This window comes from Mytilus trossulus, chromosome 14, assembly GCF_036588685.1.
Source record: "Mytilus trossulus isolate FHL-02 chromosome 14, PNRI_Mtr1.1.1.hap1, whole genome shotgun sequence".
Taxonomy (NCBI): Eukaryota; Metazoa; Mollusca; class Bivalvia; order Mytilida; family Mytilidae; genus Mytilus; species Mytilus trossulus.
Window position 1 is genome coordinate 64,588,017 of NC_086386.1, and position 17,193 is coordinate 64,605,209.

General features: G+C 30.8%; 1 protein-coding gene across 2 annotated transcripts in view; it reads right to left on the minus strand.

Moving 5' to 3' along the window:
• The window catches only part of LOC134696230 (dachshund homolog 1-like), a 59,457-nt gene that overhangs the window by 23,415 nt on the left and 18,849 nt on the right, over window positions 1–17,193 (minus strand). The window contains exon 3 of one of the 2 annotated variants that reach the window (XM_063557910.1): window positions 976–1,168. In XM_063557910.1, the coding sequence (XP_063413980.1) occupies window positions 976–1,168 (193 nt within the window). The remainder of the gene's footprint in view (window positions 1–975; window positions 1,169–17,193) is intronic. The other variant, XM_063557911.1, reaches the window with a different exon arrangement.

The window sequence follows — 17,193 nt, forward strand, 5'->3', positions numbered from 1 at the left end:
GATCTGATTTTCTGCCACTTAGCGTTAAGACGTTTTCATGACGAGTATAAATTGTACAATAATTGCGTGTTTGTCGAAGCAACAGACAACAAATGGAGAAAATAAAATGACATCTCAATATGGTAGAGAAGACAGACGTGTCTATAAGTGACGGAATTAATCGTAATAACCCTATGTTTGTATTAGTACGGTTATAGACTGTAATGGTTTATAGGGAGGTCTATTGGCTCACTACTCAATCTTAATAAGGGGGTTAACTGAAATATCACTCACAAATCACATACAAATATATGGTAGACATACAGTTTCTTTATATGCTACTGGAATACTATTTATTGGTATTTGTGTGTACCATACTTAATTCTTAGAACATAAAACTGACTTGTTTTATTAATTGATTATGTTTTTCTAAAAATATGTGTTTTAAAGACAACACAAATTCCAAAACAAGAGTGACATTTAAAAGATATGCATGCACTATAAACAACTTATAATTTTCTTGATAGTTCCTTTTAGTAATTATCTAGATTTTGGGTAATACATTTAGTAAAAACTGTTCTAATTTGAAACAACAATGTTCCTAACTGAAGTTAATTTCAATCTGATAAGTAAATAAATTAAATGGTGCATTAAGAAAATAACAAACATTACTGACATCTTTCATGAATGAGATTTAAGGTTTATCGTCAACAGTTCATCAATGAGTTTTTACTACGTCTCTACGTAGCTTTTGAATATTAGCATTTTGTTGGAACACAGATCTGCAGTAAACAGAGCTTTGACAAGGTCTTTAATGCAGCAACAAGTTAAAATACTATGATATTAATGACTGTATGCACAAAATAAGGCACATCAAGCTAAATCTAAGAGGTGGTTCATTACAAATTGAGAGGTCCAAATATGAAGTTCTGGGGTTGGAATATATATTGAAATTGTTAATCTATAGCATTTGCTTTTCTTAAATCATTAAGTTACCTTGGTGATATAACATCAGATTCAGAACCTGATCTGTCCTTCATCATGGATCCATCAGGTCGTAGGCCAAGGTGAGAGGCCATCGCCAAGGAAACAGGAGGAGATAACATGTGATTGTTGAATGGCATGAATGGCAATGGTCCCATGGCATATGGATGGTGTGCAAATCCATTGAATAAAGCTTTCCTGTCTGCTGAAAGATAAAAAGTTACAAGTTATTACATTTAGTCAAAGGATCTTTTTCTACTGGTTGTATGTTGTACTACTGGTCCCTTGTTTATGTTTCTCTGATACATTTGTACAGATAACATATCAATCCTTTGAATTAACTTTGCCTAAAGTAACTCTGCACACTAGATTAAATATCAAAGAATTAATGACCATAAACTTTATTATCAAATGTGATTGGTTAATTGTCAAAAGCAGGAGTAAGAAATATCTATAACTCTTTGGCAACTTATATAGTATTAAGTTTTACTTTGTTTTATTTAGGGGCGCCACTGTTTTATTTTTTTTCTACGCTTAACCCTATAAACATGAGTTACATGGAAATTTCAGGAAAATATTTTTAAATATTTTACAATCATCTTTTAAGACTGAATTAATTGTATATGTCAGTTCCATTTAAAATTCAATGAAATGAAGACTGACTTAACATCTAATATATAATAAAAAGTTAAAGATCTATGAATTCATTTTAAATCTACCACTTTAGAGACACAATGGTGAAGCCTGTCACCTCTGAGAGTTTTCAAAGTGCTTTGTTTGGCAGTCTAGAATAGATTTATTGTTCTTGATTGGAATTATTCAGACAGTTTTGATTTGAAAAAAGTCATTTAAAAAATTGTAAAATATTACTGAATATGATATTGTCATTGACAAAGAAGCCTTAACAATACTGTATTCATTTTATAACTAAAATTGCTCTCTGTATCAACAGACTCCCAATAATTTCAGGGAATCAACAAAAATGAAAAATAAATGTAAAACAAGGAATAAGAATACATTCAAGATGATCACTACTTTTATGATTAGAACTGAAATGTTTGCTAAAACTTAGGACAACGGGAAATAGGCAGGTATCGTAAGGTTGCAGCGGATATGGTTCTGACGTAAAATATAGCTCTGTCATTATTAAAATATCGTAAATATTGTATTGACACAGAGAAACAATAGTTATGGAAAAGTGAAGATAAAAATGTCAACATTTCAAAACTATGATTTTACTTAAATAAATACAAATTGCAAAACTTAACTAACAAAAGATTATGGATTTTGAAGATAGAACAAAGATCTTAGAAAACTATCTCAAGCTCACATCAGATTGCTTTTAGCATTAACAGATGTATACAATCAAAAATTGATATTTTTTTTCTATTTAGTTTGACTTTCTATATTTGGTAGATCTTGACAGCTGAGTGTTAAACAGTGTCAGCAATTCAAAACTTAATCTAAATAAATTAAAGTTCAAATTGAAATCTTTGTCTGATAAGGACAAAAAAATTATTTGTAAATAAAAACAATGTAGAAAACTTTTTGATAGTTTCTTTTAAACATATTCACAATAAAAACATGATGTGTCTATCAATACCAAAGAAACAATACTGTGGACAATTACAAAAGACTTCATACTTTATAACTGTTGGTTGCTGTTATCTTAATGAACTTTACCCAAATTCACCTTTTCATTCTATAGTCATGTATGAATAGAAATTCCATTTTATTTTCAAAAAAGAATTCTGTTTTTACTGTGTATGATTTTACCTCCTGAAGTGTTAGTGCATCTTTTACAGTCCCAACGTTTGACACTGGTAATAGTAGAGTGTTAGTGTTAGTGTCAAATGTTGGGACTGTAAATGAAGGTTGTTAGTTTTCTTGTTTGAATTGTTTTACATTGTCATTTCAAGCCTTTTATAGCTGACATGTGGTATGGGCTTTGCTCATTGTTGAAGGCCATACAATGACCTATAGTTGTTAATTGCTGAGTCATTTTGGTCTTTTGTGGAGAGTTGTCTCATTGGTAAGTATACCACATCTTCTTTTTTATACTAACACTTTTTACCAAATATTTATTTTTACTCTTTTGATAAAAGCAAGGTATATGTGGAATGCTGAACCCAAATAAGTAACAAATATGACAGGTGAATACCCCTACATCTATTGGTGATCAATTATATTTGCCTCACTTCTTTTTCAATAAAACGTATCCCTTCAGAAGCTCTAAGAAGATATTTCTCTCCTCAGTCAATCCTTTAAACCCTACGACTACTTGAAAAACACTTTCAGGTGATAAGAATAAAATAAAGATTTCACACAATGGCTAACCTGGTCAGTTAGATCAGTGACAATGCATTTTAAATAAACCCGGTATTTTATCCTCTGATATCTACACAAGACCTCTTCAGGGAAAACAAATAAACACAATCGCCAAATACAACCCTGTTCCGTGATAAATTTGATCTCATACCAATTGTTATTTGAGAAAAAGTCAAAATCCAATACATTCATAATGCAATAATTTCATATGAATTGATCCCTCTGATATTTATTTCCCTTTTTATTAAATCTATAAACTTAGTTAGTAAACTATTTATCGATTGAATTGTCATTTTTACGATTGATACAATATTACTATTATCTGTCCGCGACGGGAGAAACGTTATCCCGAATTATGATGGGGATTCAATCACAAAACATGTGTTATGACAAATATAATTCTCTATTACAAATATTGACGATTGAAGAGGTTCCTTGTAGGAAAAGCAAGCTCCTACATATCACAAATTCAGATAAATGATATATAAAAGTTCAAAGGAGTATTCCCTTTACTTCAAAACTTACAAAACAACATTTAACATCAGTTCAAAGGTCAGACATATATATGTTTATGTGCAAAAAATGCACATGTTTTGCAATTCAAAGAATTTGATGAAATTGGATTCTTTTAGGGAATATCGACAATTTAAAAGGACGATGAAATTTATCCTTCACGCTTTCCTAACCAAATTAATTGCTTTAATGGTAAGTGTTCCAAAGCATTTAATCCGATCTTCCTTTTGTTATTTTTTTTAGATAAATGTCCTATGCCTGCCCTTTACAATACCTCCCAGTGATGCCATACCTAATTTTCCCCTATCTTTTTTAGAATGACAAGTATGATCCCTCAGAATTATCTATTATTTCTGCTTTTTATTGATATGGTCCAAGTGAAATAGCTGTGCTTTAGAAACCAATTTATTTTCTCTTTTCAAAATTGACATGTACAAAAAAATGAAATTCATTAAATAAGTGGATTTCAATATATTTCTATTTCTCCATTCTAGTTTCTGCAGCATGCGATAAGTGTTATTTTTACGGTTTCACGCTGTTACGTCCCCAGTAACCGTGGTAATTCAGTGCAGAATCTTTTAATTAAGATGCAGGAAATGTAATGAACATTTTGATAATTTCGACATGTCCTGTTAATTTGAAGAAATACTTAAAAATTATCAAAACTTCTTCAAGATTTCTTCTGATTAGTTTTTAATTCCACTTTTTATCCTAATCGTAAATATAGTTTGAAGGATGTTCTAACTCTTTCTTTTTTTTATAAACATAAAAACTCTAAATACGTATGTAACTATCTAAATTTGAAGTATTTCAAAGATCCAGAGACTGAAACAATGTATAATTTTCTGTGTATTCATCAATTAACTACCCAGTTATCTTCCCTGAGACAACTAGGATACTCGTAGTTGAAATATAAGTACAAAATAGTACATATCTGCATTCATCTCATTTCTTATAAAATTGTTGGACTCCGCTTATGGTATAGATTTTGTCTTTCCAACCGGACCACAGACGAAAAGCACAGAATAAGAAAAACTTAATTCTAAATGTTTTCCTGTACCCACCCTATCAGGTAGTCCGAGATTGCTCTGTCATCCTACAGCACCAGCTTGTCTGGCAAAACAGCTGTTGGATGACAGAGTAATCTCAGACTATCTATGAGGTTGAACTTACAGTGAGCTAGAGTTTTTGCTCTGTGTTGAAGGCCTCATAGTGACTTTGAGATTCAGAACCGCAATAAAATGCTGCTATTTTGCTTTTGGTTTTTTGATTTGTATGAAGTGATTTTGTTTCTTTCTCTTCTAATATGGCTTTGAGTGTATACTAATTTTTTTTACAAATAAAGACCTATTGTCAATGTTTTTTTCTTGTGTTCAATTTATAAATATGAATCTGTTTCTCTATTTCTCTATCCAGGTTATTTTATATCATGAATTATAATAAGAACAAACATTACATCAATTTTCCAGAAAATAATTAACCCATTTTAAGAGGTTGGATTCTAACATAATATTCCTGATTGGGTTTTAGAATAAAGCTGATTTTAGCACTATCAAAAAACATTGAAATTTAAGTCAAAACAGAAATTCTCACATTTCAAAGTGATGACACGAGTTTCTTGTAAGACTGTAAAGTTTCCAAATGAAATATTTCAAAAGAATGGATCATATTAATACTGACTGGATTACAATAATTTAGATTATTGTTCTTATTTAATTACATTATATTTCCTGAAGTCTGTAATTAAGCACTTTTTCATTTGACATCCTTAATTTGGTAAATTTGTTATATAAACATTTCATTAGCAAACTATAAAAAAAAACAAAAAAACTTGTTTCAACTTTTAGAGATATAGGTTTATAGTTCTGTCAAAACAAAAAAAGTTCTAAAAAACGTATATTCTCTTCTCCACTAATGACATAGCATTTATTTAGACAGCTTTGAGTATGAGTATTATATCCTTGCAGAGAGGCCAGTCCTCTTGCTGACTTCAGTGCTAGCATATTTTAAACCGGGTTCACTGTTTCTGTTCAGAGTTAAGTTGGTTAACTTGATTGCAGTTATCTCCCAGGCAAGTGTAAAAACGTTGATTTGAGTTATCTCCTGTACAAGTATCATAACTTTGATTGGAGTTTATCTCCCATACAAGTATGAAAACTTTGATTGGAGTTATCTCCCATACAAGTATGAAAACTTTGATTGGAGTTATCTCCCATACAAGTATGAAAACTTTGTTTGGAGTTATCTCCCGTACAAGTATGAAAACTTTGTTTGGAGTTATCTCCCGTACAAGTATCATAACTTTGATTGGAGTTTATCTCCCATACAAGTATGAAAACTTTGATTGGAGTTATCTCCCGTACAAGTATGAAAACTTTGATTGGAGTTATCTCCCATACAAGTATGAAAACTTTGTTTGGAGTTATCTCCCGTACAAGTATGAAAACTTTGTTTGGAGTTATCTCCCGTACAAGTATCATAACTTTGATTGGAGTTTATCTCCCATACAAGTATCATAACTTTGATTGGAGTTTATCTCCCATACAAGTATGAAAACTTTGATTGGAGTTATCTCCCATACAAGTATGAAAACTTTGTTTGGAGTTATCTCCCGTACAAGTATGAAAACTTTGTTTGGAGTTATCTCCCGTACAAGTATCATAACTTTGATTGGAGTTTATCTCCCATACAAGTATGAAAACTTTGATTGGAGTTATCTCCCATACAAGTATGAAAACTTTGTTTGGAGTTATCTCCCGTACAAGTATGAAAACTTTGTTTGGAGTTATCTCCCGTACAAGTATCATAACTTTGATTGGAGTTTATCTCCCATACAAGTATGAAAACTTTGATTGGAGTTATCTCCCATAAAAGTAGTTATCTCCAATGAAAGTTTCCTTCGATTGGTTTATCCCCCATGTATTTCTAATATTAGATTAACAACTTGTTAATTTATTTTTACAACAATTTGGTAAAGTCTACATATAAAATATTTAAAAAAAGGACAAGAAATTTCTATCAAGTGTTTGCTTTGCCATGTAATTACAGAAGTCTCCATGTTGGCCTTAATATTAGAAAAAATACAGGTTCAATATGTTCAGGGGAACTTTCAAGTGCATATTATTGCAAATAGCTTAATGCTAAGTAATAACTCAAGTATTACAAATGTTAAGATTTAAATTCAATAAAATGATTTCAAAGTCAATTTTTGTTTGGGTTTTAAAATACTTCACTTTATTATTTATATGTTTGTATAATTTGGTAATGAATGATTTATGCCGACTAGCTTATTACATAAATTCTACAAATCCATAGAAATTAATAGAGTTTTAGATGCATGTATATGTTTTTCTAAGGAGTTCGTAACTTAACAAACATCAACAGAATTATTTCAATCTTTCGCGTGCATTTCAATAACAGCAAACGAAAACATCTGACATCGTATGGCGATTGCATGGGCGATTACAGGTGCATTACGTTTCCAAAGAAATAAATTGTCAATCATCCACAGAAAGCATAGAAACTGACAGGCAGACAAGATGTGTAATTGAAGAAATTGGCCAAATAACTATAATTTATGTTAAGTAACTAAGTGCACTGCTTGTTTTGAAAGATATTTGATAATTTAACATCAACGTCATATTCAAGCATCTAAAAGATGAAGATGCTCTGTGAATTTGCTAATTTGCTAATATACAAATATATCATATTATCATTATAATCTCTAAGGTATCAGCTTGAATGAAGTGGGGGGGGGGGGGGGGGGGGGGAAGGAAGAGGAATACATTGTAACAAAGAAAAGTATACTTATTACATTTACATAATATCTTTTAAACCATGGAATGGACAAAACTCTTAACTGTATATGCAAACAGATCCAGAAACCTGGAACTTATGCCCAATGTCAATATTAAAATATGGCCAAACTCTCTGACCAAATGAAGCCTATATTACCCCTTCATCTTGGTAACAACTGTCCCTGATCAGATTTTTTCAAATTGTTAGCTGCATTTGTTTGAGGGAATTAACCTTTTAGCATTAAAGACTAGTTCTGGCGTTTTTAAACATGTTAAGGAACATTCTACTTAACTATATAATAATACTTATTTAAATAATTCATTTTATTTTTTTTCTCTTGAAATAGTATACAACACCTTATATTTTTCAGCCTTTTTCTCTCACCATTTAAGTTTGTTTTTATAGTGCAATTCACTCCAACTAGCTCAATATGCACTTCAGCTGGTTTTTAAAATTGAATAATTTTTTTCAGAATTAGATAAGTTTTGTAATCAAATTAAATGAAAAACTATTGAATAACTGTTAATCAGAAATAAATGATACTTTTATTGAATAAAATCAACATTTAATATGGTATCAAATTTACTATCAATTTTTTGTGTATTAAATTACAACAAGAGATGAAAAATGGATTTAATATGTAATTATAATTTGCCATTTTGTTTTCATGGTATTGACTTTTTTCCTAAATAACAGTGTCGTAATTTTTATGTATAACTCCCATTTCCTCTAGCAAAGGAAATGAAAATTTGGAAATTTTATTGTAATATAATTCTGTAAAGGATTTTGACAGCAGAAATGAGGAGTAATGTTTCTAAATAACATATTTATTGTAAATCTCTGTTGTGAAACATCCGCCGTTATTGGTATAATCTAATATAATAAAATGTCGCAATCCCCTTACGTCAATTTACAACAAATCATTTCCTATAAATGTAAAATTTATGCACTCAATTTCATCAGTTGCAAAAATCATTAATTCTACTGAGAAATTTCATATGTTTGTTTCCGCTGGAAATTACTGTTTAATCTTTTCATTTAGATTAAAATGTTGTTATTTGATAATTGATTACAATACAACAAGCCAATACCATCGGTTGGTGGCCACAGACAAATGCTTTTTATTCAATTGCAAATCAAATGACTAAATGATTTTCATTGCTATTAAAGGGACATAACTCAAAACTTTTTTAAATTAGAGGGAAGTAACCCTTTAATATTTTTTTTCTGAGATTGCAATTTTTTACTTCCCAAGCTTGACAAAAAGTATTGAATAAATTACAAGAGACTTCTTAAATTCTCTGAGACTTACAAAATGACAAATCTAACAAAACTATACAAGTAACAGAGATAAAACTGAAGAGTAAGATAATTATTTGATTGGAATCAGATAATTAGCAATTTCCTTAATGGATTTTAGATTAATATAAAGTGTTCAAATCTTGTGGCATTTAATCAAACTTTGTGGTTTTCCCAAATCTTCACAATTAAACCAAAAGAAACAGATAAAAATTGTCTTTTTTTGCAATCAGTTAATTAAAAAGAATGTGGTGTGATTGCATGTTGAATTGAATGATTAGCACAGGAAAACAAAGAATAAATGAACAAATTCCATTGTCACAAGATGGGAAATTTCATTAATAAAATGTACCTTTCATTGGTGTCATCAATTGTCTTTATAAATTAGCAATGATTAATTTCCTATCCCTTAGATTTTTTCTGTATTATTAAAATGCTGTAGGAGTAAAAGATCCACTTTCAAATTTAAGTTTGGGATAAAATCAGAAAAGATTTATTTTGGGTCATTTTAGCATTGGACCATTTTATTTCTTTTCTTTAATTTGTTTAAATTTCATCACAGTATAACTTTTTTTTTACTGCATAACATTTGGTTAATCTGTTTCCTGGAACATTATACCCATTATCAGCCATTAATGATATTGTCATGAAAACCATTGCAAAAATATGATAACATAAGAAATAAATTTCATCTCTATATAATTGTTTTTTCTCTTTCCATAAATCCTTTAGTTTATTATAAACATTATAAATGGTAAATCAGGTTTGATTAATTATCATTTTACAATAATGTCTCAGAAACAACAAGGTGTTCCTACTTAGAATAAATAAAACCAAGGCTTTTAAGTGTAACTTTGGTTCACTTCCCCCATTTCAACATGGCAAGATGTTTCCAAAATCAAATAAAAAACTTGAAAAATATAGAATTTCTTTTATCAATTATTTTTATTACAACATTTGAGAGATGACTGCAAATAAAAGGTGATATTAGAAGGGGTGCACATCTGTTCTGCAAAGGCATATTATTTACATAATGGAACGTTTTATCTTTTTGGGGTGGTCATTTTAGTCAGACATTAAATGTTCTAAAACCTTAAAAAACATATATAATCTATTTATCGATACAGTACAAAAGAAATAAACTAACAAGATGCATTTATGATCAATGACTTCAGACTAAGCCATTCTCTGCTGAATAGTATTGGAGCAGTTTGGACCAAGGTTACATTTAGCATTGGTAAAGGTGTGGGTAGGTGCACAGGTACTATATCAAACTTTTTAAGTTTTCTGACAGCATAAAAGTGTCCAAAATTACAATATATATAACTATGTGCTTGGCTTAATAATGATATTATAGAACTGTCATCATTTGTAACAAGATTAGGGACACAGAAAATTTAAAATGTAACAACATTCATTTTACTACTTAGAGGTGAAGGCTTGCTGCCATAATAGGTCAAGACAAAGAATGATAAATGAGAGAAAACCATAAATTACTAGAGAATAACTATTCATTTAATTGTTGTTAATGTTTAGCGCCACTTTTCAAGCTTTTTTGTGGCCACCAGTTTATTGTGGAAGGAGCCTGAATTCCGGGAGAAAACAATTGACCTTCGATAGGAAAACTAACAATCTACTTTAAGGAACAGTAATTGTTATCTAGAAGGTTCTTAGCATTGTGTTGCTGTTCTACATTTTGAGAATTAATGAATTAAAGAGTTAACATATACTCATAGTCATATGTAAGTTAAACTAGCCTGAACTCTTATACACTAGAGAACAAACAAAAATTCATATGAAATAAACAACAGTTGAAATAAAATGTTTCGTGCCAAGGAAGTACGGTAAAGAAAAGTTTTTAATGCAATTCTAACTTCTCTGCTGTATGTCTGCATTTGACATTTATTTTTTGGGAATGGGGGTTAAAATGAAACTTTCAAAGCAGATTTAAAGTAGTTTTAATTGATCACAACACCACAACATGTAAGTGAAGTATAATAAATTGATTTAAGAGTAGCTGTCCATTCATGTTTAATTAACAAACTTACAAGAGAATGATTTTTATAAATACAAATATTTCTTGTTCAGATGTCATAATTATAGGTTTCCATTGATTTCTATGCATCGTTTGACTTCTCACATGTGACTAAACTTGTTGATATGGACTCGCTAACCTCCAAATAATCTTAGAAAACGTCTAATTACGTCTTAGATAAAAATCAAACGTACTTCATTAGTTCAACGATACTTTTCATTCCGATAATTTTTAATGTGTGTTTCCGTTTGTTCTTTTCTCTGTCTGTATTGATTACGGGGTTTCTTTACTCTCAAGTTAGTATTTATAATTGAATACATAAACAAAATATAAACTGATTCAGTAATTAAACATAGATTGTACTTATGTTTTATGAACTAATGAAGTTCATGTTTAGTTCAAAGGTATGCAAGGGAATATCAAAAGACCACAAACAAAGATTCTTTGAAAGTTGACCCTATAAATATTCTTGTAACCAGCAAAGCTTTGAAACCTCACATACATTCTACTAAAAAGGAATAAGTAGTCGACATAAATAAGTAAAAATAGGAATTTAAAATACTAAAGTAATGAATAAGAATAAAAAAGAATCTTAAATACTAAGAATTTTCCAAGTGTACATGAACAAATCTTATGATGAGTGTTTTTGGATGCTCTCAAACAGTCTGAAATACAGTCACTGATCAAATTCAAATGTATATGTTTGAATTTGCATAAATTGATCTTTTTCAAATGACTGTTCTACTAAAAACACTATGGTGCTGTGTAGAACATAAGACACTCCCTAAAAACTAACTAACCTTTCCAATTAGTACAAAGTTGCACGAATCTTGTACAGATGCCCCCAAAGACTAATTCAAGAAGTGTTTATTTAATTGTCTATTTGTTTTTCATTAGTGTAGGTTAAACCACAAATTAAGAAAATAAAAATCCTTGTTCCTCAGTAAAATAACCAAAACAATAAAATGTAGAATCCTTAAAATACAACTTTTCTCCACCTCTGAACATAGTTACCTACAAAAATAAATAACCAGTATAAGTAACAAATGGCTTATATTGTCAAAAAAACACAATATCTCTGATATTTTTAGTTACTTTTATTTTACAGAAGATTGTCTTTATCGCACTCTGACATCTGATTGGCCTAAGTTTAAAAAAGTATGTTATAAAATTGTATTTCTCTGTATTTACTTTCCTCTGTTGGGATGAAGTCCCACCAGAATTTTTCACATGAGTTATATTGACTTAGATGAACTTCAGTTCAAGCCACGATTCTCATTCAACAGTTCACTTTATGTCAACTTGTAACAAACCCAAACCACTTATTAAGAATGCTTACAAGCTAACGTCTCAGTGCTTTGAGTCAATTTAGTGCAAGCTCTCTGTAATGTAATCAAATTTCTATAAATCAGTTTCCAGTCTGGTTTATCAATTTGGAACCATGATTATTTATACAAAATGCACAAATTATCATCAATTCATGCATAAATGTTTGTAACACAATCTCTTAACTTATTCTCCAATAATCCAACTTATCTTATCCAAAAATTACATACAAATTAAAGCATGAAATTAAATCCAAAATTCTATTTGATTTGATAAATCTGTGATAAAGAAGTGATAATTAGATGTAGAAACTTTCTCCGAAGCCTTGCTCAGTTTAATTTGCAAGATGTTTTACAGGAAATGTTTATTTTTTTACTGCAGAACCAAGTGCAGTCACATATTTTGTGCATTCAGTTTAAAAGAGATTAAATCAACAAACTTTGTACTGTGATGTTCCTCTTCAATTACTCCTTTTTACAGAGCCTGTTTTTGTACTCATAAGAAATTGGGTTCCAAAGGTGGATCAAGGGGGCCCCCCTTTCGTGGGAAAAATATATAGGGAATCACTGAAGCATGACTGGAGCAGGCCCCACTTAGGTCAGTCAGTGGGTCCCCCCCCTTTATGTAAAATTTTGGATCCCCCAATGGGTTCTATCATCCTTTTCTGAATGTTAAGTTGTAAATCATCAGCTGACCAAACCAAAGACTAATATACAGGTTCTGGTGCCAAATGAAAGATGAACAGAAGAAGTTTTCTGGTATCAAGGGGGTCTTGGATCTTTTGAAGGATGAGGAAACGTAAATATTTGGTCAAATGCATCCCTCTCAACTTAAGGAGCTCATTAGCCTTGTAAGGGGATATAATCATCTGGCATAGAGATATCGCTTCTTCGCTGACCACTAGCTGCTTATTGGTTTAAAGGCCTGTATGAAATCTTCAACTATTGGACATTTTGAACAAGTCTGTTTGTATATTGACCTATAAACTGAAACACAAAAGAGCATCTTCAGCAGGGATATATTTAATAAACTCAACCAAATCTGTAAAATGTAGGCCCTCCATTTGTTTGGCCATTAAATACAAACAATCCAGTCACATGTTGTATCAAAAAGACAAACTGGAGTGACTAACTCTTCCTGACCTTTACAATATCTTAATTAAATTTACCTAAATCTATTCGTTATCACCTAGTTAAATTTCTATTGTTTCATTTAAATGATAAATTAATCAGGCGCTCCTTAGATCTGGGGACAAACAAAGGAACCTGGGTCAGTAAGTGTTAATAGAGCTGTCATTCCAAGTAACAATCAAATCTGCCTTTCCCTTGTTGATGAATTACACACCTCTCCTATAAACAGTCTTTATTCAATCTATTTCCAATGTTGCAGAACAATTTATTACAGTTGTTTTGATAAGTGTCACCATGTAATTGTATTTTCTCATTAGTACATATCAAAGTCAGTTACAACCTGTATAATTTGACCATTGACTTCCACTTAATAAAGTCAAATGAAAAGATTGAGGTTCATTGCTATAATTGAGATGTTATGAAGGACATTCTGAAGATTGCTTTATGTTACTTTGTCTAGTGGCAAGTATTACATACTAATTTTGCACAAAGAGAGGTCCGATTATTGGAATTAAGATAAAAACACTTTGTATTAGACCACACTTGCTAAGGAGATAACAAAACTTATCAAAAGCCTACACAAATACAATGCTCAGATAAAATATAATTAATATAATTCTATCAGTTTTTTTAAAGACTTTGGCTTCAACCAGGAGGGATCAAACCAACAAACTCTCACGCTGTAATGCTATCTCCTGTAGAACTTCGACCGCCAATAATTTGAGCTCCTGCTGAACTTAAGATTCAACCACTAAATTTTTGTTTTGTTTATGTTTTAAAAGAGACAAAAATAGAAATGCATGGAAACTCAAATGAATGGCCAGATTAGGATTTACCTGTAAGAATGGATTAGGATTTCCCTGCTAGATTCTATTAGGATTTACCTGCGTTGAATGTTATTAAACCATTAATTTATTTTCCAAATCCCCAACAAACAACATTTTGATTCATTCCTGTAACAGAACCTGGATTGTTATATAATTGTGTTACTAAAAGCAGGTGTCCTATTCCTTTGATATAAATATCAAACTTTAATGAGACCATCTGTAAGTCGTACTTTATAAAGTATAATGTTTCCATCAATGCTGACAATGGCAGATAACTGACAATAAACAAATGTATCATATAAGGCATAGTTCCATTTGAAAATACAAAATATCCAGCATTCAAGCTTCTAGTCTTAGTCTTTTGATATGTTCTTATCTATCAGAAATACTCATAGACATCTAATTGAAAATTCCTCATACTTTTAAGTTTTCTAGGTGACAAAACTAGTAGACAATTGCAGTTGGAATAAGTAATAATCTACAATGAATGAATAACTAAGAAACACAGTGAAAATATTCACCAAAAAGTGCCAAATTCTTAGAAAAATCCTGAACAATCTTATCTGTCCAGCCATTAGATAAAGACACAAAGAAACTTTTTAGGCATTCTTTCTTGCCCATTTCAAATCTACCATGTAATCCAAACAATCTCAGATTGTTTATTTTTCTTTTTCTCTATTATTGGGATTTGATTCAAAACTTCTATATTTTTATTTTTCCAGATTTCTTTGAAACCAATGTTTCGTACTGTTATGTAACAATTTGAAACAAAACATAATCAGTTTTTGGTGATGATTTGTTAGAGTTTAAATGACAGATGTGTGAATGTTGTTTGCCTTCCATTGCTGAATTTAAGTGGTCTAATAAGCAATAGCTCTGAGTAAACATGTAAATGCCCTGTGTTATGATATTGTAATGATTATGTTTATTTATGTTGGCCTAATTTGTGTTGAATGGCCTGATAGTTGTTTATCAAATTATTATATAACTGTGCAGTTTATGAATCACTGGAACAATCACAGAATGATTGGAACTTTCTAGAATGATCCTTATAAAAGATGCGTAATTTAAACTTCTACGTTATTCCAGAAACTTCCATTGTAACTTTCCAGGATTTTCCACAATGTTCCATTATAGAGTGTTCTAGAACTTTCCATGACAACACTATATATACAGACACTAAAGTTTAACTCTCATAATTAAACTTGGACATAGACATTGATAGACATTAGTATTCACAGCATTTGGATTGACACTTTTATTCTACAAACAACATCATACTGGATTGCGACATTAGTAGTGAACGTAATATTCAAATTGGATTCCGAAAGATTTCCGGATACAGATAAAGATAACAGATTGGACTCATATTTTGACAGTTAAGTTAACAGTAATATTTGTGTAATACCTTTTGTAAACTTTTGTATATTAAATATTGTTAAATTTTACTATTGATTTGTGTCTTTTGTTGGCTACAATTAAAAGGCGATTTCTGGCCGTAACAGAAATTGGGGGCTCGTCCGGGATATCTTAAAAATATTTTATTCAAAATTTGTTTAGTATTTTTATTATAACTAGCCAACAAAGTTCTACAAAATGGCATTTGATGTTGGTAAATTTTTGAAAACGCCAGACCTGGAGAGTTTTGATAATTTAAAGAAAGAGGAATTAGTGTTGCTTGCTAAACAACTGAAATTAGTTTTTAAAGTATCTATGAGAAAACAAATTATAAAAAATTTGGTCATAGACAAATTAGTTGACGCAGAAATTTTAGGTGAAGAGGCTCTTGATCTTAAGGTCGAAACTGTTGACGCTATTAAATTAAAACAGCTTGCATTAGAACATGAACTTAAATTAAAAGAACTGGAAATGAAGGAAAGGTTGGAAATGGATAAAAAAGAAAAAGAAGATCTATTTGATAAATGGCTTACGTCAAAGAAAACAGATAACAATTTTGATAACCTAAGACAATTGATGTTATTAGAAGAGTTCAAACAATGTGTTCATTTAGACTTAAAAACACATTTAGACGACAAAACTGTTGAGTCAATACATGATGCAGCTGTTATTTCAGATAATTATACTCTTTCACATAAAAGAAGTTTCAAGGGTCAAAATGTTAATACTTCCAGTGGAAATTACAAAAATCAAAGCACTGATCATACTGATAGTAAACCTGTTCCACAGAATAAGAGTCAGTCCAGTTATAATATGTCTAGTCCAAAATTTGATACTTTTGAGAAGAAGTCACTGACTTGTGCTTATTGTAAGAAGATTGGTCACCTGATGGCTGATTGTTTTAGACTCCAGAAGAAGAATGAACGAGATAATAAGCCGAAGACCAGTGCTTGTACGACACCTTATATTACCAGTACATTGGAATGTCCTGCGAGTCAGGCTTTTAAGTCCAGTTTTTGTGATTATATGGAGGAATATAAACCTTTTATGTCTGATGGGTTTGTTGCTATTGTTGATGATACCACTCTTCAGCCTATTAAGATTTTACGGGACACTGGAGCTTCTCTATCTTTATTGTTAGAAGGTGTGTTGCCTTTGTCTGAGAAGACTTCTGTTGGTGCCTCCGTTTTGTTACAAGGTGTAGAGTTGGGTTGTATAGATGTTCCTCTTCATCGTATTTATCTGAAGTCAGATTTGATAACTGGACCAGTTGTTGTAGGTGTTCGTCCTAATCTCCCTGTTGAGGGTGTTACATTATTGCTAGGAAATGATCTAGCTAGGAACAAAGTGGTTGCTGAACCAATTGTTACCAGTGAACCGGTGGTGGATGTTAAATCACCTGAAGATGATGCTGAATTGTATCCAGCTTGTGTTGTTACTAGGGCGATGGCTAGAAAACAACAAAATGAGAATTTGCAAGAAGACAAGTTTGATTACATGGACCTTTCTGACACTTTTATAGCTGATATTGAAGATCCTGGTAACTCAGAAAAGGCTATTATAAAACCACCTAGTG